General features: G+C 44.8%; 1 protein-coding gene across 1 annotated transcript in view; it reads right to left on the bottom strand.

Moving 5' to 3' along the window:
• Positions 1 to 27,574, bottom strand: part of LOC126100343 (uncharacterized) — an 89,820-nt gene that overhangs the window by 20,922 nt on the left and 41,324 nt on the right. The window contains exon 5 of the mRNA XM_049910955.1: positions 14,431 to 14,871. Within this exon, the coding sequence (XP_049766912.1) occupies positions 14,431 to 14,871 (441 nt within the window). The remainder of the gene's footprint in view (positions 1 to 14,430; positions 14,872 to 27,574) is intronic.

The raw sequence follows: 27,574 nt of genomic DNA, 5'->3' as shown, positions 1-27,574 counted from the left end.
CAGGAAGTTTCATATCAGCGCAAACTCCGCTGCAGAGTGAAAATCTCATTCTGGAAACATCCCCCAGGCTGTGGCTAAGCCATGTCTCCGCTATATCCCTTCTTTCAGGAGTGCTAGTTCTGCAAGGTTCGCAGGAGAGCTTCTGTAAAGTTTGGAAGGTAGGAGACGAGATACTGGCAGAAGTAAAGCTGTGAGTACCGGGCGTGAGTCGTGCTTCGGTAGCTAAGATGGTAGAGCACTTGCCCGCGAAAGGCAAAGGTCCCGAGTTCGAGTCTCGGTCGGGCACACAGTTTTAATCTGCCAAGAAGTTTCATTTCAGCGCACACTCCGCTTGCAGAGTGAAAATCTCATTCTGCCAGCAGCCCATTCTTCCCTAAGAGCCGAAGCCAGAGAAGATAGTGATGCTGGACGATGAGATCTGGAGAGAAATCGACAATCTTACTCATCGCAAATTTTTTCGATTGGGCTCATGACGGGACTCTGAGCAGTTCAGTCCATTTTTGGAATGTTAATGTCCACAGACAAGCGAATACACAAAGCTGTAAAATTTATTCATATACTTCTGCACTTAGCGTTTTCAAGCACAATAAGGGGGCCGCAACCTAACCGAGGAAAACGCCCTCCTACTGTAACACTCCTCCTCCATACTTCGTTATTGGCACTGCACATTATGGCACGTAATGCCCTCCAGCTGTTCGCCAAACCTAAACCCTTCCCTCTGATGTTCACAGGGTATAGCGTAATTCATCACTACGAATGTCCGCCCCAATAAGGCAGCACGGTAGCTCTGCGTGTTCGGTCAGAGGGTTTAGCTACTCTCTGTAATAAAAAACTGAGTGAATGGATCAACGAACAACTTGAACGAGTGTCATCGGACGTCCGCCACGAACGAACAATATAGAACCAAATGGGATCTAAAAAATAAAATAGCTGAGTGGTCAACGTGACGGATTGCCGTCCTACGGGCCCGGGTTCGACTCCCGGCTGGGTCGGAGATTTTCTCCGCTCAGGGACTGGGTGTTGGGTTGTCTTCATCATCATTTAGTCCCCATCCGGCGCGCAGGTCGCCCAATGTGGCGTCGAATGTAATAAGACCTGCGCCAAGGTGGCCGGACCTGCCCCGCAAGGGGCCTCCCGGCCAATGACGCCAAACGCTCATTTCATTTCACTACGAATCATTATTTCCCAGTCAACCACTGTCCAGTGACGACGCTCTTTACGCCACCTCACGACTTAGCACTGACTACAGTTTCTTTTACCATATTTTAAGTTAAAATTCCCTACGTGCGGTCACTGTCCTATCTGGACTGGTGTCAGCACTTTGAAACTCACGAGTGATTCCTTTCGCCGACGTCAAGCGATTATTAGAGCCACCGTCTGCAATATCCGCTGATTCCTGTCCTTGAATACATGAGTTCTGCCTTGGTCTTCATTTAGCTGTGGTTCATCCTTCGCATATCCACTTGAAAATCACATCGTCAACGGGCGACTCGGCCAACTTTAGAAGGGGTGAAACGTCGCTGACGGATGTGTTACTCAGGTGACATTCAGGGAAGTCACTGAGCTCTGGTGACCGACCCTTTCCGCTCTTACTGCTTCCCTACTGCCAACAAAGTACTCCCCATCTCCTTTTATACAGGTGGGCCGGCCGCTCGTGGCATCTAGTGGACCGCCGCGCTGGGCAGCCGCGCGGTCTCGGGCGTCTTGTCACGGTCCGTGCGGCTCCCCACGTCGAAGTTTCGAGCCCTCCCTCTGGCATGGGTGTGTGTGTTGTCTATAGCATAAGTTAGTTTAAGTTAGATTAAGTAGTGTGTAGGCTTAGGGACCGATGAGCTCAGCAGTTTCGTCCCGTAAGACCTTACCACAAATTTCCATATTTGCATCCAGTGGTCAATTACGCACAACATATGAGTGTCCGGATACTTTTCATCAGATAGTGTATGGGATTGTGAATATTCCATATATTGGCAGTCGAGTTTGACTTTAATGTTGCTGCGAACTGCGTAGGATGCACTGCTCATGAGGACCCGTTAGTTTGCATAGTCTGGTTGTCGATCTTGATGTGTGGCTCTGAGCACTATGGGACTTAACAGCTATGGTCATCAGTCCCCTAGAACTACTTAAACCTAACTAACCTAAGGACATCACACAACACCCAGTCATCACGAGGCAGAGAAAATCCGTGGTCCCGCCGGGAATCGAACCCGGGAACCCGTACGCGGGAAGCGAGAACGCTACCGCACGACCACAAGCTGCGGACGATCTTGTTATAGAAAGGTTAGCTTTTAAAGGCCTAGAGACATCATTCTACAATGTAAGATTGAGTAAGAAGTTTGCAATTCTTAGAAGACTGGAACTAAAGCACAGAGAGAGGACGAATAATCTAACACATCTACAAAACCTAAGCGCGAGTAATAAAAGCGGAAGGCAAAGAAAGAGCGTGTTAAGAGTGATGTGAAGCAGGGCTGTAGCGTATTTCCACTGATGTCGAACTTGCTAGTCGAAGACGCAATAAAAGCAGTAAAAGAAACTTTCAGAAGAGGAATAAAAGTTCAGGTGAACTAAATATCAATGCTAAGGTTCGCAAAGGACATGGCGCTTCTTCTCAGATGTAAAGAAGTCATAGAAGACGTGTTGCAAGAGAAGGGCTACATACTTAGCGCGGAATATGTATACGAATGAGCAAAGCAAAGACGAAAGAGTACGGAATAACAAAATGCTTAACATCAAAGACGCAGAAATGGACGGAGTATAGAATTCTCCCACCTAGGAAGCAAGATTATGTTATATGACCAAAGCATGAAAAGTAACAGGCATAGTTCGACACACCTGAAGAGCTCTACTGATATGAGATGTTGATACGTAACTGAGGAAGAAGTTCGCTGAAACTGTATCTCGATCACAACATTGTATGGAAAGGAAAGAACATCAAAAGTACAGAGAAGAAGAAACTGGAAGAATTTGAAATTTAGTGCTGTTGAAGAATATTAACATTACGTGGGCAGATAAATTACTAAATGAATGAGTACTGAATGTATAGATGAAGGGTAACAGCTACGACATCAAGAAATACACTCCTGGAAATTGAAATAAGAACACCGTGAATTCATTGTCCCAGGAAGAGGAAACTTTATTGACACATTCCTGGGGTCAGATACATCACATGATCACACTGACAGAACCACAGGCACATAGACACAGGCAACAGAGCATGCACAATGTCGGCACTAGTACAGTGTATATCCACTTTTCGCAGCAATGCAGGCTGCTATTCTCCCATGGAGACGATCGTAGAGATGCTGGATGTAGTCCTGTGGAACGGCTTGCCATGCCATTTCCACCTGGCGCCTCAGTTGGACCAGCGTTCGTGCTGGACGTGCAGACCGCGTGAGACGACGCTTCATCCAGTCCCAAACATGCTCAATGGGGGACAGATCCGGAGATCTTGCTGGCCAGGGTAGTTGACTTACACCTTCTAGAGCACGTTGGGTGGCACGGGATACATGCGGACGTGCATTGTCCTGTTGGAACAGCAAGTTCCCTTGCCGGTCTAGGAATGGTAGAACGATGGGTTCGATGACGGTTTGGATGTACCGTGCACTATTCAGTGTCCCCTCGACGATCACCAGTAGTATACGGCCAGTGTAGGAGATCGCTCCCCACACCATGATGCCGGGTGTTGGCCCTGTGTGCCTCGGTCGTATGCAGTCCTGATTGTGGCGCTCACCTGCACGGCGCCAAACACGCATACGACCATCATTGGCACCAAGGCAGAAGCGACAACACGTCTCCATTCGTCCCTCCATTCACGCCTGTCGCGACACCACTGGAGGCGGGCTGCACGATGTTGGGGCGTGAGCGGAAGACGGCCTAACGGTGTGCGGGACCGTAGCCCAGCTTCATGGAGACGGTTGCGAATGGTCCTCGCCGATACCCCAGGAGCAACAGTGTCCCTAATTTGCTGGGAAGTGGCGGTGCGGTCCCCTACGGCACTGCGTAGGATCCTACGGTCTTGGCGTGCATCCGTGCGTCGCTGCGGTCCGGTCCCAGGTCGACGGGCACGTGCACCTTCCGCCGACCACTGGCGACAACATCGATGTACTGTGGAGACCTCACGCCCCACGTGTTGAGCAATTCGGCGGTACGTCCACCCGGCCTCCCGCATGCCCACTATACGCCCTCGCTCAAAGTCCGTCAACTGCACATACGGTTCACGTCCACGCTGTCGCGGCATGCTACCAGTGTTAAAGACTGCGATGGAGCTCCGTATGCCACGGCAAACTGGCTGACACTGACGGCGGCGGTGCACAAATGCTGCGCAGCTAGCGCCATTCGACGGCCAACACCGCGGTTCCTGGTGTGTCCGCTGTGCCGTGCGTGTGATCATTGCTTGTACAGCCCTCTCGCAGTGTCCGGAGCAAGTATGGTGGGTCTGACACACCGGTGTCAATGTGTTCTTTTTTCCATTTCCAGGAGTGTAGTTCAAATGGTGGTGAGAGGAGCAGCAGAAAGCACAAATACAATGATAAAAATGGAAAACGTTACAACATAAGGCACCAGCCCAGTATTGTATTGTATGTTAACCGGGAACCTAGAGGCTCTGTCCCCGCCGCAGCCGCAGTGGTCCACAACCACACGACGACTACCGCAGTCCACTTTACGCCTCCGCCGCCCCACAAAACCCAGGGTTATTGTGCGGTTCGGTCCCCGGTGGACCCCCCCAGGGAACGTCTCACACCAGACGAGTGTAACCCCTATGTTTTTGTGGTAGAGTATGGTGGTGTACGCGTACGTGGAGACCTTGTTTGCACAGCAATCGCCGACATAGTGTAACTGAGGCGGAATAAGGGGAACCAGCCCGCATTCGCCGAGGCAGATGGAAAACCGCCTGAAAACCATCCACAGACTGGTCGGTTCCCCAGACCTCGACTCAAATCCGCCGGGCGGATTCGTGCCGGGGACCAAGCGCTCCTTCCCTCCCGGAAAGCAGCCAGGTACTCATCTAACTTTGTAGTTATATTCATCACATGACGGATATTGGATGACTAAACTTCCATTCCATTCACAAGCGATGTCTATCCTCAAAATCTCTTTTTATTCTCTGCACCATGGAAGCAAACATCCTTCGATCATCATCTTCAAGGATTTTTTTGCAGTGTTTGCATCATTCGCAGTTCCACTTCATGAGTATTGATGGCTGGTGGCTAGTGTGCTTCCCATTGCATTCCAAACATGATATATAGAGCCATGGCACCTGGCAGGGTGGTTAGCCGTACATTCCTCAAGACGATTGTCGTGTAAGCTGCTTTTCGTGACTTTCACCAGATGGTCAGTGGACACGCTGGCATCTAACCGCGCACAATAAACGTAAACAAAGCTCAACGCTGAACACCACTGAATGTCTCGGACACTTCTATGGTGATGTGCATGAGTAACATCTTCTCTGTTTACAAAGCGTGTCACTTCGAATAAAACACTCGAGCTTCCGACAGCTGCCTCCGCCATCATTACCACGAGGAAGAAACAACCAGGGCTGGCACGGTGTTTTGTAGGAACGTGGACTGAGATCAGCAGCGCTCTGGTCTGCCCCCAAGATACGAGATATGTTACGCCCTGTTAGAGACGACATAGCTCTTCGAGCGGGCAGTGCTAAGCCACACGTGACATTTCAAACAAAGGGAACTTGATAAGTCGGCTGCAGGTGAAAATTTCTTGGAGAATGGACTACGGTTTGATTACGAATTTGAAAAGACGAGAGTGTTGGCTCATATGTCATCGCACTGGGGTTGTGTTATAAAGCAGGTGGACGAGATTAAACTACAAAAGTTTTAGCAGAGGCCAATTGTACACACTAGTGCTGAGGGTCGGCTCTGCACTTTAGCGTAACCGTAGGTGGATGGTTGACACTTGTAGGGAACCGGCACCTCGTGTCACCTGACGCCATTGGTCCTGCAGCAGATGGGATCTTCCCAACTCCCTTTTCCACGCATGTGTCACTTCCGCCCTTTCCGGAAGGTTCCAGTTGCTGCTATCATGACTATATAAGCGGAACACCACGACCGCCGCGGCAGTCAGTGGTTTCCTTCTGATGATGAGAATGACGGAGACAGTCGTCGAAGTCTCGAGTGTTTTATTCGAAGTGACACAACTTGTAAACAGAGAAGATTTTACTGAATTATACAATGATACTCACTGTCGAAACTGAAGTCTGGCTCTGCACCATTACAGATGTTGTTGTCTGGTGTATATGATAAAGGACACATGGCAACTCAAGATCCGAGACTCTCTTCCGGTAATCTGTTCCCACGGTTCATGGTGACACTTTTCTTGAAATCCTTGCCCAGATTTTACCTGTTGTCATCGGTCTATTATTCAGAGCGAACATTCTAAGATCTCGTGGTGTTTCACTAAACAGCTGTCTTGAGTCGTCTCATTTCCGCTCATTCTGTAGTCATTGCAGAGCAGCCAGCTGTCTGCTCGACCTGCCAGAATGATGATCTCATGTGTCCTCATGCCAATGCTTCTATATTTCTCAAAGTCCAAAAGATGGTGGTAAGGTGCATATGTACATGCTCTAGGCATGCTGTGTTGCGATCTCCAGCTGGGAAATTCCAGTATCGTTACACACTCCAAACAGCCATCAAGAGCTGACACTTAGTTCACCTATTGGACTGAATTTGTTTGAGTACTAAACAAAAGTGAAAGTAAACTCGCATATGGATTACATTCATTCAGTAAACTAGCGACTGCCCCCCTCCCACCCCCGTCCTCCTTCACACCAGTAGCACAAAGTATCTACGGCCGGACGACTTGGGCCACTTTATAGACTTACGTTCCAAGATCAGATAACTAAGATAGGCAAATGGATAACATCACATTCACATAAGTTAGGCGATTTAAGCACGCCAGTTAACTTCTCAGGAGACGCGAATGTTATATGTAATTGGGCTCCGAATCAGTGTCTCTGTTAGTGTAAACCGTATAAAATTCGCTACGGTAGTTCCTGAGAGTAGCCTATACGTATAGACAGAAAACGGCGCCGGGGGACTTTTAATTCATAAACTGTATACAAAAATAAGACATACAGGGTGGTCCATTCATAGTGATCGGGCCAAATATCTCACGAAATAAACATCAAACGAAAAAACTACAACGAACGAAACCCGTCTAGCTTAAAGGGGGAAACCAGATAGCACTATGGTTGGCCCTCTAGATGGCGCTGCCATAGGTCAAACGGATATCAACTGCGTTTTTTTAAAATAGGAACCCCCATTTTTATTACATATTCGTGTAGTACGCAAAGAAATATGAATGTTTTAGTTGGACCACTTTTATTCACTTTGTGCTAATGGCGCTGTAATAGTCACTAACGTATAAGTACGTGGTATCACGTAACATTCCGACAGTGCGGACGGTATTTGCTTCGTGATACTTTACCCGTGTTAAAATGGACGGTTTACCAATTGCGGAAAAGGTCGATATCGTGTTGATGTATGCCTATTGTAATCAATACGCCCAACGGCCGTGAGCTATGTATGCTGCTCGGTATCCTGGACGACATCATCCAAGTGTCCTGACCGTCCGCCGGATAGTTACGTTATTTAAGGAAACAGGAAGTGTTCAGTCACATGTGAAACGTCAATCACGACCTGCAACAAATGATGATGCCCAAGTAGGTGTTTTAGCTGCTGTCGCGGCTAATCCGCACATCAGTAGCAGACACATTGCGCGATAATCGGGAATCTCAAAAACGTCGGTGTTGAGAATGCTACATCAACATCAATTGCACCCGTACCATATTTCTATGCACCAGGAATTGCATGGCGACGACTTTGAACGTCGTGTACATTTCTGCCACTGGACACAAGAGAAATTACGGGACGATAACAGATTTTTTGCACGCCTTCTATTTAGCGACGAAGCGTCATTCACCAACAGCGGTAACGTAAACCGGCATAATTGCACTATTGGGCAGCGGAAAATTCACGATGGCTGCGACAAGTGGAACATCAGCGTCCTTGGCGGGTTAATGTATGGTGCGGCGTTATGGGAGGAAGGATAATAGGCCCTCATTTTATCGATGGCAATCTAAATGGTGCAATGTATGCTGATTTTCTTTGTAATGTTCTACCGATGTTACTACGTGATGTTTCACTGCATGGCAGAATGGCGATGTACTTCCAACATGATGGATGTCCGGCACGTAGCTCGCGTGCGGTTGAAGCGGTATTGAATTGCGTATTTCATGACAGGTGGATTGGTCGTCTAAGCACCATACCATGGACCGCACGTTCACCGGATCTGACGTCCCCGGATTTCTTTCTGTGGGGAAAGCTGAAGGATTTTTGCTATCGTGGCCCACCGACAACGCCTGACAACATGCGTCAGCGCATTGTCAATGCATGTGTGAACATTACGGAAGGCTAACTACTCGCTGTTGAGAGGAATGTCGTTAGACGTATTGTCAAATGCATTGAGGTTGACGGACATCATTCTGAGCATTTATTGCATAATGTGGTATTTACAGGTAATCACGCTGTAACAGCATGCGTTCTCAGAAATATGTTCACAGAGGTACATGTATCGCATTGTAACAACCGAAATAAAATGTTCAAACGTTCCTACGTTCTGTATTCTAATTTAAAAACCTACCTGTTACCAACTGTTCGTCTAAAATTGTGAGAAATATGTTTGTGACTATTACAGCGCCATCTATGACAAAGCAAAAAAGTGGTCCAACTAAAACATTCATATTTCTTTACGTACTACACGAATATGTAGTAAAAATGGGGGTTCCTATTTAAAGAAAGGCAGTTGATATCCGTTTGACCTATGGCAGCGTCATCTAGCGAGCCAACCATAGCGGCATCTGGTTTCCCCCTTCAAGCTAGACAAGTTTTGTTCTTTGTAGTTTTTTCGTTTGATGCTTATTTCGTGAGATATTTGGCCCGGTCATGATCAATGGACCACCCTGTATACCAGAGAAAAAATGGTCCCATCATAGCAAGAAAACTGCGAATATGTTCCCGTTTATTCAAAAGACTCTGAAAAATGAGGTACGTGCTACCTCTATCTGCCTCCCTCAGCACCTTTAAAAATTTTCCCAAAAAGCGTAGCATACAAACATATTCGCGCTCTCTTTAACATGCGACTCACCTCAAACTCCCACAAGTTCCCCAAATTGTAACTCACTCACCCCCACTAGTCCATTGTAAGACGCTCATACCCATCCACTCCCAGTTACTCTTTCTCACTCACTCATTCTGCCGAACTCACTGTTATTATATCTCTGTGTCTCTCTGTCAGTCATTGCCTCCTGTGTCACAACCACAGTCCGCTTCGTTCTGTCCTACAACTACAGTTTTCTCTCACTGTCACTAGTCATCTCTTGCTCTCTCTTACTGCTAGTATCTCGTTCCTTCCTTCCTACTGGTCTGTTCTCACCTCAGTATCTCTCCCTTCTTCTTCGTTCTCAATGTCATATATTCTGTCTCTCATTATCACTGGTTCTCATCCACTTCCACTTTCTGTTTCTCTGTATTCCTTTCCGCTTGGCACAGACTCCTTCCCTCTTTTCTAGCACTGTTCTATCACTATCAACTACGTTACACTGCCACTGTGTCTCGCTCTTTCTCTCACACTGCCTTTGTCTCCTTCGCTCTTTCTAAAAGATAACCACTGTCTACAGTCTCCCAGTATTTATTACTTTTCCGTCTCATTGCCACTGCCGCTGTCTTCTTTTCTCTCGGCATAAAAAAGCGCGATTATGTTCGCAAGCCAAACTTTTTGGGAAAATTTTTAAAGCTGCTGATGAAGGCTGAATGAGACAGCTGGTACCCCACTTTTCAGTCTGAGCATTTTAAGTAAACAATAACATATTCACTTTTTTTGGGTTGTGATAGGAGTATCTTTGCGCTGTTTCCCTTCTTTTCCCTGCTGGAGCAAGTTATGTAATTCACATAAATGTAATTTACATAGTTTACTTATGTGAAACTGAAATAACACAAAACTAATTTTACGCCGCAGGCCGGATTTTGCGTGCCAAAACTGCATTTGCTTCAGTACTACAATGTGGGGTTCCCAGATATTAATGGACACACTTTACAACATATGCTGCGTCACTTTGTAAACTAAGATTTCGCCTCATAATGAATATTATGTGCGCATTTTACGTGAACAAATAGGGCAACTTTGAACCTCAGTATCTTGGAAACGGATAAAGACGTGAAGAAATTTTCACGGTTGTTCGAGATCGGAATGTTAGAAACATCGAAAAATTACAGCCATTTGCTGTGCATAGCCATTTCGGTAATCCGTGGCTGGTTTTTTGTACCCAAAAAAACACGTTTTTGATATGTTTCTCCATAACAGATAAAGATATTTGAAAGCGGGGAGATGGGTCTACTAGCTTAGGGGATATACTGTTAAAATTTGAGCAATTTGCAGCAGTTATTTATTACATAGATTTCGTCTCTTAGCGCATTTTTCGCAGAAGAAGAGTAACTTTGAACCTCTGTATCTTGGAAACGGACAAAGATATCAAGAATATTTTCAACGTTGTTTGAGATTGGGAACTTGGGAATATATGGTAAAAATTTTAGCCATTTATTGAACATAGCCATTTTGGAGCACTCGGCTGAGTTTTGGTCCGCTTGTGGCGACGAAAGTGTAGTAAAAAGACGCTTTATTGAGACTTTCAGAGGAATTGCCCATGAAGTAAAGGTGCCTCCGTAAGTCCCATCAAGCCCTCCGTCGACCACATTAAATTCAAAAAGAACTAAGCGATTTGCTCCAGTTTCCTAACCAAGAGTAAGTGTGCAATATTCATACGCTGACGCTGTTCTGTAGGATAGTGACACTGAGACGATCCTTCTATTGGGTATAAGAATGGTCCCTGGCCCAAGGGCTACCAATGCATACTGTCGCACGCATACCGATATATAGAATGTGGCAATTAGTTTCGTGTGGCTCAGTGGCATAGTGGAAGTCCCTGAATTTGTGCCACTTCATGTTTGTACTGGAGAGCAGTGACTTGATCCGTCAAGATGTGCAGGTATCACAAAGTGAAGAAACGCCAGAAAGGAAAACGATGATAGGTCACAGAACCTCCACAGTGATGCCTGAAAAAGAACGCAGAACCGTCCCTGCAGGTGAAGATGAAATGGACGCTGTCAGTCATGAAGCGACAGCATGAGGAGCTAGCTCTGGCATTCACCACTATATGGCAATCGCATCGTTTTCACACCAGCGGTTCGCTTTAATTCATCATAGTTCAGTCAGTTTGCAGGAACTATTTATAAATTATATATGAGTATACAAACATTGCTTGTAAATTAATCTTCCTAGTAGTAAAAACCATATCAAAGTCCCTACAGTAGGTCATGATATTAGCCTGAACGTATAGACAGAAGCGAGGAGGGCACTTCTGTTCATACAGGGTACGGTGTTGCTACAGTACATCATTACATACTGGTAAAGTTACTGCTACAGAAGGGACTCAGTACGGCGACTGACAGTGTCCAGAAGAGTCTGAAAGCACAGGATTGCATTCTGCACAGCAGAAAGAAACATATCCGTAGGTATACTGGCTACTGTCTTGAAATGCTGCGCTTCAGATCAGTACTTGGGTGAATGTCCCCTGGTAAACCCTGTCCTTCAGTTAGCCCGACCACCAGAAATCACAGGGAATGAGATCAGGTGATCTCACGAAGCATATGGCAGTAACACCGGCCAGTCACACTGCACGTCTTTGGTCCCTGAGCGCCAAACTGTTCAAAAAAGAATGGGCCAATGATGAAGGAAGCCGTCAAGCCACACCATATGGTTACACGTTCACTATACAGAAGTACACAGTCACTGGAGGTGAACATCCCCACACTCGTCAATCCTATGTGTTCACCTCGCCCATCAGAGAAAAATGAGCTTCTTCTGGCCATAGGATGGTCCAGGGCCAGCTCTCGTCAACTTCAATCGTTGCGAGAAAGTGGAGAGCTAAGTCAACACGTCGTTGTGAGTCCCGTGGTGCAAGCTGCTGAACGATATTGATCTTGTACAGATACCATTTGAGAACGGTTCGAAGCACCATCCATACAGTGGGCCAGCCGTCTTGACACTACGCCATACGATCAGGAACTGCGCGCACCGTCGTTTGCCATAGCAACCGTGATTTCATCAACCACCTGTGGTGCAACCGCTCGTCGACCTCTTCTCAGAGCGACGCCCAGTTTCCCATTGATTCGAACTTCTTCACCACGCTCCGCACAGCAGCCAACGATATTCTCGCAGTGCAACTGCAGCGTTACTGTTGTTTTGATAGGCGCTTCAATCTGGAACCGCGCGACCGCTACGGCCGCAGGTTCGAATGCTGCCTCGGGCATGGATGTGTGTGATGACCTTACTTACGTTAGTTAGGTTTAAGTAGTTCTAGGTTCTAGGGGACTGATGACCTCAGAAGTTAAGTTCCATAGTGCTCAGAGCCATTTTTTTGATGTTTTGATAATAGAGCTTCACCAATAATGCACTGCTACTTTGTCCAAGCCCATGTCGACAGGTCAACAAGGTCACTGCCATTGGTCAGGTGTGTGAGACTATGAATCAGGATGACTGATCACAGCACCTGGTTGCCATAATTGGAACTGGAGAGTGACGCTGTAACGCATGGAAATCATGCATCCCATACTTTTTTTTTTTTTTTTTTTTTGGTCATCAGTCTACTGACTGGTTTGATGCGGCCCGCCACCAATTCCTTTCCTGTGCTAACCTCTTCATCTCAGAGTAGCACTTGCAACCTACGTCCTCAATTATTTGCTTGACGTATTCCAATCTCTGTCTTCCTCTACAGTTTTTGCCCTCTACAGCTCCCTCTAGTACCATGGAAGTCATTCCCTCATGTCTTAGCAGATGTGCTATCATCCTGTCCCTTCTCCTCATCAGTGTTTTCCACATATTCCTTTCCTCTCCGATTCTGCGTAGAACCTCCTCATTACTTACCTTATCAGTCCACCTAATTTTCAACATTCGTCTGTAGCACCACATCTCAAATGCTTCGATTCTCTTCTGTTCCGGTTTTCCCACAGTCCATGTTTCACTACCATACAATGCTGTACTCCAGACGTACATCCTCAGAAATTTCTTCCTCAAATTGAGGCCAGTATTTGATATTAGTAGACTTCTCTTGGCCAGAAATGCCTTTTTTTGCCATAGCGAGTCTGCTTTTGATGTCCTCCTTGCTCCGTCCGTCATTGGTTATTTTACTGCCTAGGTAGCAGAATTCCTTAACTTCATTGACTTCGTGATCATCAATCCTGATGTTAAGTTTATCGCTGTTCTCATTTCTACTACTTTTCATTACCTTCATCTTTCTCCGATTTACTCTCAAACCATACTGTGTACTCATTTGACTGTTCATTCCGTTCAGCAGATCATTTAATTCTTCTTCACTTTCACTCAGGATAGAAATGTCATCAGCGAATCGTATCATTGATATCCTTTCACCTTGTATTTTAATTCCACTCCTGAACCTTTCTTTTATTTCCATCATTGCTTCCTCGATGTACAGATTGAAGAGTAGGGGCGAAAGGCTACGGCCTTGTCTTACACCCTTCTTAATATGAGCACTTCGTTCTTGATCGTCCACTCTTATGATTCCCTCTTGGTTGTTGTACATATTGTATATGACCCGTCTCTCCCTGTAGCTTACCCCTACTTTTTTCACAATCTCGAACAGCTTGCACCCTTTTATATTGTCTAACGCTTTTTCCAGGTCGACAAATCCTATGAAAGTGTCTTGATTTTTCTTTAGCCTTGCTTCCATTATTAGCCGTAACGTCAGAATTGCCTCTCTCGTCCCTTTTCTTTTCCTAAAGCCAAACTGATCGTCACCTAGCGCATTCTCAATTTTCTTTTCCATTCTTCTGTATATTATTCTCGTAAGCAGCTTCGATGCATGACCTGTTAAGCTGATTGTGCGATAATTCTCGCACTTGTCAGCTCTTGCCGTCTTCGGAATTGTGCGGATGATGCTTTTCCGAAAGTCAGATGGTATATCGCCAGACTCATATATTCTACACACCAACGTGAATACTCGTTTTGTTGCCACTTCCCCCAATGATTTTAGAAATTCTGATGGAATGTTATCTATCCCTTCTGTCTTATTTGACCGTAAGTCCTCCAAAGCTCTTTTAAATTCCGATTCTAATACTGGATCCCCTATCTCTTCTAAATCGACTCCTGTTTCTTCTTGTATCACATCAGACAAATCTTCACCCTCACAGAGGCTTTCAATGTATTCTTTCCACCTATACTATGGACATTAATGCAGCCAAGTTTGGTACTCGTACGGTAATTAGTTTCCGTATTATAACGTGTTAAATAGGGAAAGTTTAATTATAGCCATCGCGTACATAGGAAAGACAAAGTAAAGGCACTCACCCAGCTGCTCTCCAAACTTCATCTTACAGCGGAACACCTTGGCGTCTTCGAACTCCACATCCAGACGGACGATGAAGTAGAACTCGGTGCCGTCGACGTCTCGGCCTATGGGCACGCGGTGGCTGTGGCACACGAGGGGGGTGCGGCCGGGGAAGGTGGCCTCCAGCTGGAAGGACGGCCCCCGGGCGCCGAGGAAGGGCCGCTCGGGCACGTCGCAGGTGGCGGCGCGGCCCGACGGCGACGTGACGGTGACGTCGAGGCCGTAGTCGTCCTTGTAGGAGCCGGTCAGCCGCAGCAGGTCGCCGGGGCGCGGCGCGCGCTCGGGGCAGGCCTCGCGGCAGGTGTGCGCCGGCAGCCAGGTGACGGGCCGGCCGCGGTACAGGCCGGAGCTGAGGCCCAGCTCCAGCACCACCGACAGCAGCAGCGTGCGCGCCGACGGGCCTGCGGCAGTAGTAGGAGCCGAGGCCACACACTGAACATCCGCGGAAATGTTCTGTTTTTATTGCACTACTGCCTGTTTCTCTCCCACTCGTAGATGGAATGTGCGAAGAATGATTACATATCCGTGTGGACTCAAACGTCACAGCAATATGCTGACAGTAAATTGCGTTTATTGTCTGTGACAAGAGACTTTAAAATAGTCTCAAACCCCCTGGTTCTGACCAAGGTTGTTTGGAAGATTTCCCACAGTGAGGTGACTGCCAGGGTATGTGGCAACTCCATCCCAGATATAGCCAAACGGGATTCCTACTGCACAGCTCGCCTACTAAAAAGCCCGAAGGAAAATTAGTACACCTGTAAACACGACGTCGGTTTTTATCCTATGACTGCATGTGCCACCTGGGGGTAGTAGAAGTAATGATAATGGTTTCAGCGTCGTCCGCCAACAGATAGCGCAGTGGTGTAGCTACATGAGCGCCATCCGTGTCTACCCTTTAATAGGGAATGCTCACAGCCAGTGTGTGCTCCAGACGTGTGAAGCAGACACGCAACCATGCCACAGAGACGGACTCATGTTTACTACGGCCAAATGAGCAAGTTTGAAACAGGTCACATTGTGGCCTTCCGAGTGGTGAGATGGTCTTATTGGAGATTCATCACACAAGCTGGACGTCCTGCATCAGTTATGTAACGATGCTGCTACCAGTGATTATGTGAACATTCTCAGACGTCCATGCAGCACAGACACATACCAGGTTCGTTGTATCGTAAGGCCACCTGTGGCAGATCGTACAGCTACCGCAGCACAGATAAGACGGCTCACAAGCCCAGACACGTCAACATGATATGTTAGGAACCAGTTACTAGCAGCACGTGCCCATCTAGCCAATCTTCCTCTCAAACCACCGTATAGACGTGTACTGCCATCAGAGCATCACTTGGAAGATGGAATGGCGCGCCATGGTCTTCAGCGATGAAAGCAGATTCTGCCTGCACGGAAGTGATGGTAGCGTGTGCATACGACGCAGTCCTAGTGAGCGCTGGCTTGTGGACTGCATTAGTCCGAGACTCAGTGGCCCCACTCCAGTCCTTAGGATCTGAGGTGCGATTACAATTCTCGTTCAGCTTCGGTGCTTCTGGAGGGGAAGCTAACCAGCACTCGGCACGTGCAGAACATCGTTACACACGCTCTTCTGCCGTTCCTGCAACAGGAATGTGATGTGTTGTTCCAACAGCATAACGCTCGCCCACACACTGCCCGTGAAACTCAACATCCTCTGCAAGACGTGCAGCAACTTCCCTGACCACCACCATCTTTAGACTTCTCTCCAATCGAACAAGTGTGCAATATGATAGGACGAGAAGTGATTCGCGTGACTCACCAACCAAAAACTCAGGTCGAGCAATCGTTGCACAATGCATCCCAGGAAAGTACACGCCATCTGTGCGATTGACTGTACGCCAGAGTTAGGCCACACCTCGTACTGATATGACTCAACACCAGAAACCTAGAGCCATTTCTACTACTGATCTGTGAATGTACTCTGTATGCACTTTCGCAAGAATAAATCTTGAGTGAATTGGAAACCTCTAAAAGGGTTTACTAATTTTTTCCAGCAGTGTATTTTATTGTAGAGTTCCTCGCTTCGAACAGCCTAATCCATCTAATTTGTGATTATTAATTATTATGAATAAAATTACTGCTGCAGTATACAGGTCATTGACGAATTATTGTGCTCTCTGTCAGGCAGAAAGAAGGGATTATTAGTTTTTTGGTGATTTTAATGTAAATTTCTTGAAGAAACTTGACAGAAAGAGTCCCTTAGCCACTTGCAATCTGAATTTGGCATCAGTTATAATTTTCCCTATCCGAGTTGCTCAGGGTAGTAAACTTTTATAGATAATGTATTAATTCAACAAGCGACGTTAAACAGAACATGCCTATATGGTGGTAAACGGACTGTCAGTTGACGATACACAATCAGTCACTTTTTGTATCTTAGCTCCATGTACACCATGTACAATACGGAAAGAAAGCAACCGCGAGGAGTGGCCGAGCGGTCTTGGGGCCATGCCACGGATTGTGCGGCCCCTCCGGCCGGAGGTTCGAGTACTCCCTGGGGAATGGGTTCCTGTGTTGTCCTTAGCATAACTTAGTTTCAGTTAGTTTCAGTAGCGTGCTAGTGTGTAAGTCCAGGGACCGATGACCTCAGGAGTTTGGCCCCTTAGGAATTCACACACTTTTTTTTTAAGACAACAGCGAGACTGATTAATGACAAAATTACTAAGGATTTTAAAGAAAGCTTAAAAAATGTTGACTGAGGTGAAGCTTATAGTGAGCCTAATACTAACTTTAAGTTCAACATATTTCCTAAGTTCCATTTTTGAAAGTAGTTTTCCTAAAAATATAATTAAATGTAATTACGTCAAGTCATTAGAAAACCTCGCATTACTAACGGTATTAAAATCTCACAACGGCGAAAGCGCTTGTACAAAATATTCATAACAAGAAATGAAGCAGAAATACTTTTTAATTGTAAACAGAACTGTAACATACTAATAAAAGTTGTAAGAAAAGTGCAGTAATACATATTGTCCGAAATGGAATAACACCGTTAAAAGAGAGACAGGGAAAGAAGCCACAGATGATAATACGATTTCTTTTGAAGAGAATGGGGGCGTTGCATATGGCAGTTCAAGTGTGGCAGATATTTTTAATAATATCTTTCCACAAATAGGTGAGATATTTCACGCAAATAGCTCAGTAACCAGTACAGTGAAGAAGCAATAAACAAGATATTTATAAAACAAATATCAATCTCACATACCCATATGAAATCAGGAAGATCATCGTTACTCTAAAAAGTAAAAGTTCATTCGAGGTGGATATCATCTGCAATAAGACATCAAGAAGTTGTGGCCCTATAAGTCACTTACGTAATGTCATTCACTCACGGTGTTTTCTCTGAAAAATTGAAATGTGCCATTGTTAGGCCTCTCTACAAAACAGGGGACTCCAGATACGTCAATAACTACCATTCATTGTCACTCCTTAGGTCATTTCCTAATTTTTTTGAAAAGGTAATGTAGTCCAGGGTTGCCATCCACCTGTGTTTGGATTTCGAAGGGGCCATTCTACTAAGCTATTCATACATTTACTGAGCACATAATAAAATCTTTAAATGATAAAATGTCACCGACTGCGTCCTTCTGTGACTTATTGAAGACGTTTGATTGTGCCAGTCATAATATGATATTCAAGAAGTTAAGTTTTTACAGAATATGTAATTCAGCAAATGCATGATTTGGTTTAAATATAAGAAACAAAATGTAGGAAGGTACCCTAGTTAGTTACAGTAAGACAACGAGAGATGCCATCATCTGCATGGGGAGAAATTACGATAGGAGTCCCGCAGAGTTTGTTCACTGGCGCAGTAGTGTTCTTGCTTTATGCTAATGACATGCCATTTTATTTCAATGAAGAGACACAATTATTCCTGTTTGCAGATGATACAGGCATTTTCGGAAGCCAACCAAAGAAGTATCAATCGAGAAAATAGGAAGTGATGGTTTTAAAGTTTACTGATTGGTATTTTTGTATCAAGGATCCATCCGAGCTTGAAAGTAAGGGAGAGAGTCACAAGCAGAGCTCTAAACTTCGAAAAAAAAATGCAGCTCATCCAGTTTGTACTGTCAAAAATATCTCACCTTCCATTAACATAGTATTCCAACAAGAAGTAACATACAGGGTAGAAAATTGTAAGTTCTTAGTTGTGAAATTTGATGAAAACATAAGCCTGCTACAATTTGTAAGTTCAGCTACTATTGCCATAAGAATAATTGCCAACTTTGGGCATACTGAAGCCAGTATGTTTAAAGTTCGTTTAGGTAAAAAGTATTCATTACACAAAAGAAACTAATTACAATAATGTTTTGAATATTAACCACAGCCTAGCTGTACATTTATTCAGTTATGAAATTTTTGTATAAAGGATCCATCCAAGCTTGAAAGTAGAGAGATATTCACAAGCATAGCACTAGAAGCAAAAATTATCTACATTGCCTCTTAATTAATCTAAATTTGGCACAGAAAGGGGTGAAATAAGCAGATATAAAACTCTTTGACAATCTATCCATGGAAATAAAATGTCCAACAGATAGCATTAATGATATTTCTAGATCATGGAGGAATTCTTGAGAAGAGATAAGTGTTTTGTAAGGGAAAAAACTGCAAACGTATAGCACGTAGTAATATAAATATTACTGTTTTTTTAACTCTCAGTTGTCGTCTTGTGTTTATTCTGATGACCCGTACAAAAATGATTCAAATGGCTCCGGGCGCTATGGGACTTAACTTCTGAGATCATCAGTCCCCTAGAACTTAGAACTTCTTAAACCTAACTAACCTAAGGACATCACACACATCCATGCCCGAGGCTGGATTCGAACTTGCGACCGCAGCGGTCGCGCAGTTCCAGACTGTAGCGCCTAGAACCGCTCGGCCACCCCGGCCTGCTGTTGACACGTTTCCATTTCATAAGTCATAACGTCTAACGTGGATTTCGTCTAACAAACAAGCAACTAATTAACTCCGTCCTCTTCATATGACATGTCATGATGATCTCTTCATTGGCGGAAAATTCCGGTATAGTTTCCCATTCGGATCTGCGGAAGAGGACTGCCAAGGGGTGGGTGACCGTGAGAAAAAGATTGAATAACCAACGAAGGGATAACTTTCTGCGAGTCGAGGCGTGGATGTTTCAACGTGGTACGGAAACTAGAAAATATCAGTCTGGTTGTAGTGGGGGTCAGTGAAGTCAAATGAAAATAAGACAAGGATTTGTGGTCAGATGAGTATAGGATAATATAGACAGCAGCAGAAATATGATATAACGGGACAGACTTTGTTATGAATAGGAAGGCAGGACAGAGAGCGAGTTAATGTGAACAGTTCAATGATAGGGTTACTCTCATCAGAATCGACAGCAAACCAACACCGACAACGGTGGTTCAAGTATATATGCCGACGTCGCAAGCCGAAGATAAAGAGATAGAGAAAGTGTATGAGGATATTGAACAGGTAAGTTACTACGTAAAGGGAAATGAAAACCATGGGGGATTGGAATGCGGTTGTGGGGAAAGGAGTACAAAAAGCGTTACGGGAGAATATGGGCTTGGTACCAGGAATGAGAGAGGAGAAAGACTAATTGAGTTTTGCAATAAATTTAAGCTAGTAACTGCGAATACTCTGTTCAAGAATCAGAAAAGGAGGAAACGCCGGGAGATATGGGAAGTTTTCAGTTAGATTATATCATCGTCAGGCAGAGATTCATAATTCAGAATGGTTTATAAGGCATACCCAGAAACATATATAGACTCAGATCACAATTTAGTAACTGGCTGAAATTTAAGACATTAGTCAGGAAGAATCAATGCGCCAAGAAGTGGAATGTGGTTGTACTAGAGAACGAAGAGATGTGCTTGAAGTTATCTGAGGCAATAGATACTGCTATAAGAAATAGCTTAGTAGGCATTTCAGTTGAAGAGGAAAGGTCATCTCTGAAAACGGCAATCACAAAAGTTGGAAAGAAAAACATAGGGACGAAGAAGGTAGCTGCGAAGAAACCAGGGCTAACAGAAGAAATACTTCAGCTGATCGATGAAATAAGGAAGTATAAAAATGTTCAGGGAAAGTCAGGAATACAGAAATATAAGTCACGTAGGAATGAAATAAACAGGAAGTGTAGATAGGCATAGACGAAATCGTTGCATGAAAAATGTTAAGAAATCGAAAAAGAAACGATATTTGGAAGGAATGACTCAGCACGTAGAAAAATGAAAACAACCTTCGGTGAAATTAAAAGGAAGAGTGACAACATTGAGAGTGCGATGGGAGTTCCACTGTTAAATGCAGAGGAGAGAGCGGACAGGTGGAAAGAGTACGTTGAAGGCATCTACGAGGGGGAAAATTTGTATGATGACGTGATAGAAGATGAAGCAATAGTTGATATGAAAGATATAGATCCTGTATTAGAATCAGGATTTAAAAGACCCTTGGAACACCTAAGATCGAACAAGGCAAAGGGGTAGATAACATTCCATCACAACTTCTAAAATCACTGGGGGAAGTGGCAAAAAAACGATTCCTCACGTCGATGTACAGTATGGATGAGTCTGTCGGTACACCATCTGACTCTCGGAAAAATATGATCCACAGAATTCCAAAGATTACAAGAGCCGACAAGTGCTAAAATTATCACACAATTCGCTTAACATCTCATACGTCAAAGTTGCTGACGGGAATAATATATCTCATGCGTCCAAGTTGCTGACAGGAATAATACACAGAAGAATGGAAAATAAAATTGAGGATGTGTTAGATGACTTTCAGTTTGGGTTTAGAAAGGGTGAAGGCGCCAGAGAGGCAATTCTGACTTTGCGGTTGATAATGGAAGCTAGAATGAAGAGAAATCAAGAGATGTTCATAGGATTTGGTGACCTGGAAAAAGCGTTCCACAATGTAAAATGGCGCAAGATATGCGAAATTGTCAGAAAAATAGGGGCAAGGTATAGGGAGAGACCGGTAATATGTAAAATGTAAAAGAGAAGAAAGACGAAAGTATTGAGAAGTAGCATATATTAGAACGTCGAGAGACTTAATGTATGGACTGGTGTTCACGAATTAGATGAAGTTAAGGAATGCTGCTGCCTAGGCAGTAAAATACCCCATCACGGGCGGAGCAAGATGGATGTAAAAAGCAGACTATCACTGGCAAAAAGGGCATTCGTGGCCAGGAGGAGTCTACTAATATCAAACATAGGGCTTAATTTGAGGAAGCAATTTCTGAGGATGTAGGTTTGTGCACAACATTGTATGGTAGTAAAACATGGACTGTGGGAAAACAGGAAAAAGAAGAGAATCGAGGCATCTGAGATGTGGTTCGACAGGAGATTGCTGAAAATTAGGTGGACTGACAACGTAAGGAATGAGGAGGTTCTCCGTAGAATTGGCGAGGAAAGAAATATGTGGAAAACACTGACAAGAGAAAGCGACAGGACGGAAGGCCATATGTTAAGACGAGTAACTTACAAGCTACCAGAAGGAGCTGTAGAGGGTAAAAACTGTAGAGGAAGACAGAGACAGGAATACATCTAACAAATAACTGAGGATAGTCCGCAATGGGCAGCGTTGTAGGTACGCTGCACACGTCGCTCGAGTCGTTTATTTCACGCTTAAACAAATACACTTACATAAACACTGGGCTTTCGTTATTTTTCTCTGGACATTTTCTTCCCGCATCACCCGGTTTACACCAACGTTTTCATTGTCTTTCCCTTGGTTGTGAGGCAAATATCAGAACTGGAAATTTCTCTACAATATATCAAATTGTGACCGGCTTCAGATCCAAATTGCTCAAAACTGGACCAGATAAAATTCTAAAATTGATGGCCTATGTTTTAAACTCCTTCGTAAATGGGAAACAATTACCAGAAGAATGGAAAACATCATACACGTCCAACATAGATAAAAAGCATAACAGGAAATATTGCTCAAACTGTAGAGGAGTAAGTATAACCAACTTAATCACTAGATCATATGGGAAACTTATAAGCGCGAGATGCGAGTAACAACTTGTAGGAAGAAGAACAGGATGGATTCCTTGCCGGACGTCAAGCACAGGCAATATCTTTTGCCTTCAACAGCTCATGGAGGAAACACTGACCACGAATTTAGAGCCACACGTGGTTTTCGTTCAGCCTAAGAAAGTTTGTGATTTCATTCCGCTCCGTAAATTGTGGATTGCAATGCTACACGATGGAGTGAGTTGTTTATATGTCCAAGTCGTCAGGAGCTTTATATAGACGCACAACATGTAGAATTCAAGTAAATACAAAAATATCTGAGGAGGTTCCGGTGACCAAAGCATTACATCAAGGATGCGTGACAGCATCTGCATCACTCGGTATTCACCAGACCATGCAACGCTCTGCCACTGCGCCAACGACCAGTGCCAAAGTTCACGAGCCCATTTCAGTCGTAATTGCCGATGTCGTGGTGTCAACATTGGCATATGTATGGATCGTCGACTGCGGAGGCCTATCGAAAGGAGTATTCTGTTCACTATGTGTTCAGCATTAAAATCTGATGCTATTTCCGCCGCACTTCGCCGCCTGCCCTGTTTTACCAGTCGACGTTCGACATCTGTAATGAGGGTTGGGCGCCCAATCCCACGTCTGGACGTGGTTTCACCTTGGCTTCGCCACGTGTTGAAGACACTCACCACAGCACTCCTTGAACACTCGATAAGTCATGCTGTTTGCGAAATGCTCTTGCCGAGCCTCAGGGCCACTATCTGCCTTCGGTCAAGCTCAGATAGATCGCGCGTCTTCCCCGTTCTACACACCGACAGCATGCTCACTGATACTACACACACCAAAAAAAATTTTGCATCACCTCGGTTACGAGAGTTCCGGAAAGTGTACAGAAAATTGGAATACAGATCAACATAAACATCATTTCCGCCCCTTTTTATTGCTCATGAAAGCCACACATTGCATTTTGAACCACCATATAGCGGAACCTTCAGAGGTGGCGGTCGAGATTGCTGTACACACCAGTACCTCTAATACCCAGTAGCATGTCCTTTTGCATTGATGCATGCCTGTATTCGTCGTGGCATACTACCCATCATCAAGGCACTGTTGGTTCAGATTGTCCCACTCCCCAACGGCGATTCGGCATAGATCCCTCAGAGTGGTTGGTTGGTCATAAACAGCCATTTTCAACCTATCCCTGGCACTTTTGATAGGGTTCATGTCTGGAGAACATGCTGGACACGCTAGTCGAGCGATGTTATTATCCTGAAGGAAGTCATTCACAAGATGTGCACGATGGGGGCGCGAATTGTCGTCCATGAAAACGAATGCCACGCTAATATGCTGCCGATGTGGTTGCACTAAGGGTCGGAGGATGGCATTCACGAATCGTACAGCCGTTACGGCGCCTTCCATGACCACCAGCGGCATACGTCGGCCTCACATAATGCCGCCCTAAAACAGCAGGGAACCTCGCTGGACAGTGTGTCTAAGGCGTTCAACCTGACCGGGTTGCCTCAAGACACGTCTCCGATGATTGTCTGATTGAAGACACTCATCGGTGAAGAGAACGTAATGCCAAACCCGAGCGGTCCATTCGGCATGTTGTTGGGTCCATCTGTACCGCGCTGCATGTTGTCGTGGTTGCAAAGATGGACCACGCCATGAACATCTGAAGTGAAGTTGCTCACAGTTTGAGCATCATGCACCCTATTTTGAACAGTTTGAGTCGTAACAAGACGTCCCGTGGCTTCACGAAAAGCATTATTCAACATGGTGACGTTGCTGTCAGGGTTCCTCCAATCCATTATCCGTAGGTAGCGGTCATCCACTGCAGTAGTAGCCCTTGGACGGCTTGAGCGAGGCATGTCATCCACAGTTCCTGTCTCTCTGTATGTCCTCCATGTCCGAACAACATTGCTTTGGTTCACTCCGAGACACCTGGACACTTCCCTTGTTGAGAGCCCTTCCTGGCACAAAGAAATAACGCGGACGCGATCGAACCGCGGCATTCACCGTCTAGGCATGGTTGAACTGCAGACAACACAAGCGTTCCTGGTGGAATGACTGGAACTGGTCGGCTGTCGGACTCCCTCCGTTTAATAGGTGCTGCTCATCTATGATTGTTTACATCTCTGAGCTGGTTTGGTGACATCTCTGAACAGTCAAAGGGACTATGTCTGTGATACAATGTCCACAGTCAACGTCTATCTTCAGGAGTTCTGGGAACCGGAGTGATGTAAAACATTTTTTGGTGTGTGCATATGCACCGTGCTAGGTGACGCTGCTATCACCTGGACAGGTTTGTATCGGTGGCCATAATGCTCAACAAAAATGCATTTTAAGTGGCAGCTTCAATTGTAAAAAAAAATTGATATGGTTGCTATCATATTGGGAAGCAATGCAGTAAAAGCCAAAATAATTAGTTACTTAGGTTTCTCATGGTTGGCCCTTGGTTTTACTAACTTTTTTTTATCGTCTGCTCTCGCGACATTGCTGTATGAAAGTTATTCGTGTGTTTTGTGAAGTATGTGTAAAGGAAGCCTAAAAGCACAGGACAAAAGTATCTCGCTAATGACAGCATTGGTTCCTTCCCGAGAACCATCGTATTTGGAAAAGGGATCTCTCGTCCTTAGTTTTGTACGCATGGAAGAATGACGGAGCCCGATGCCCAGCCCAGAGGCCTGACTGAATGGATCTTACATTTATGATATGGAGCTATCAGATTGTGAAAGAGCAAGTTATTCGAAATTGTCAGAAGCATAGATGTAAGATACACGGTCTGATCAAAAGCATCCGGACATCCTATGTAATTCGGAATTGACCACTGGATGTTAGGAGACGCGGACCCGCTGGTATAAAAGAAGGCGGTGAGTACTGAGCTGTTAGTAAATAAGGAGTAGCAACTGGAGAACTCTGCAACTTCGAACGTGGACTAGTTATTTCGTGTCACCTGAGTAACAAATCTGTCAGGGATATTTCAGACCGTCTAAGGCTACCCAAGTCGGCTGCTGGTAATGTCGTTGGGAAAGGTGAAAGAACAACCGCATCTAAATTAAGATCAGGTAGACGCCATTCACTCTCGGACAGTAGCCGTCAAGAATTAGCCGAGAGTGGTTATTAAATACCGCAAGAAATCAGCAGAAGGACTCACTCGTGAGTTCTGAAGTTCTACCATCGGTCCAACTACCCAACTAGCACAATGACTGTGCACGGGGAGTTAAAAAGAACGGCGTGCGATGTTCAAGTAGCTCCTCACAAGCCATACATTTCTGTATTCAGTGCATTTTAAAGAGCTACGCCACTGAATAGTATGTAACTGGAAACGAATGATTTGGAGTGACGATTTACGCTATCCCAGCCGCAATCCAGTGGAAGTATTTGGGTTTGGCAAATTCCCGGTGAATTTACCTGCCATCATGAATAGCGCCAACACTGAAGTATAGAGGAGGTGGCGTTACGATATGGAGATGTTTTTCGTGGTTGGAGTGCTTAAGAAAATGCTAAATGTGGAAGGATATGGACACTTTTACGTCATTATGTACAGCTTGCAGTACAGTAACAGTTCTAATTCGATGATTGTATGAGAATGACAATGCACACTGTCATAAAGCAGCATCCATAAGACAATTGTTTGTGGACCATAACGTTCCTGAAATGTAGAGGTCTGCCGAGAGCCCCGATATGATTCTAGTGTAAAACCTTTGGGATCAGTTAGAACGTGAACATTGCGTCAGACCGCAGCTTTCAACATCTCCACCTTCTCAGATTTCGCCTTCCCCACAGACATTGAGACACCTCACTGATGGCTTTCCCAGCATCGTTCAAGCCATCTTGAAGGCAGTATGAACGTCCATTAACAACTGTCTGGCTACTTCCGATTAGTGTATATGGAAAGACGGGTAATAGTACAATATGTACAAGAACCAAGACGGAATAATAAGAATGCAAGGGCAACAATGAAATACTCGGATTAAAAAGTGCGTAAGGCAGGGATATAGTTTTTCGCCCTTCTAGTATTCAACCTATATGTCGACGAAGCAATGACAGAAAAAGAAAGTACATTGCTCTTAGAATTCAGTACGAATGGATATCCACAATATAATTCGGTGATGCCTTTGTTATCCTCAGTGAAAGGGAGGAAAAATTGCAGAACGCCTTCAATGGAATGAACGATCTGATGAGCTCGGACTATCGACTAGGTATAAATTCAAGAATGACTAATGATTTCAGCGATAAACTTAACATAAGGCTTGGGGTCTGCGAAGAGGGCGAAGTGAAGGATTCTTCCTGACATCCAAGTAGCACACGACGGATGCACCAAAGAGGACATAAAAAGCAGAGTGTATCCTTGGCCAAAAGACGCCTCTACCAAGGCTATCAGTAGTTCTGACGAAATGTCGTCTACTTCCGGGGTTTTGGTTTGACTTACGTCGTTTGGTGCTCTGACAAATTCCTCTCACGGTATCATATCTCCCATCTCACCTACATCTAAGTTATCTTCCGTTTCCATAACACTGCCTTCAAGTGCATTTCCTTGTATAGACCACCTACATTCTCGTTCAACCTTTCAGTTTTCCCTTCTTTGCTTATGACTGGTTTTACATCTGAGCTCCTGATATTCAAACAGCTGTTTTTTTTTCTTTTCTCCAAAGGCCTCTTTACTTTCCCCATAACACCATTAATATAAATAGTAAATTGCAGCGGCTCTATAACACTCCCTTACGGAACTACCTAAATTATAAATACATGGCCCTATGTATCTCATAGATGACGAGCGAGATCTCTATTTGCAGAATCCATAGTGATTTTTATAGAGATTTTTGTACTCCAGGACCGTCATAATGCGTGAGCATAAAACATGTTCCGTAATTCCGAAAATCTACCTGATCTGAGGCCAGTATCTCATTGACGCTTATATTGGGCCCTAACAATTCAAGTCCGACACTTGTTCTAGAATATTATCTTCGTTATTGTACAGGGATTTATTATTTATGATAATCATTTCCATAAACAATTATCATTTCATAACATGAGTGAACAGCTTAGACAAATACTTCGTCGGTTTCGAAACCGTATGTGGGATTCAGAGACAATAAATAACCCT

This window comes from Schistocerca cancellata, chromosome 9, assembly GCF_023864275.1.
Source record: "Schistocerca cancellata isolate TAMUIC-IGC-003103 chromosome 9, iqSchCanc2.1, whole genome shotgun sequence".
Classification (NCBI taxonomy): Eukaryota; Metazoa; Arthropoda; class Insecta; order Orthoptera; family Acrididae; genus Schistocerca; species Schistocerca cancellata.
This window is presented reverse-complemented; position numbering and strand designations above follow the sequence as displayed.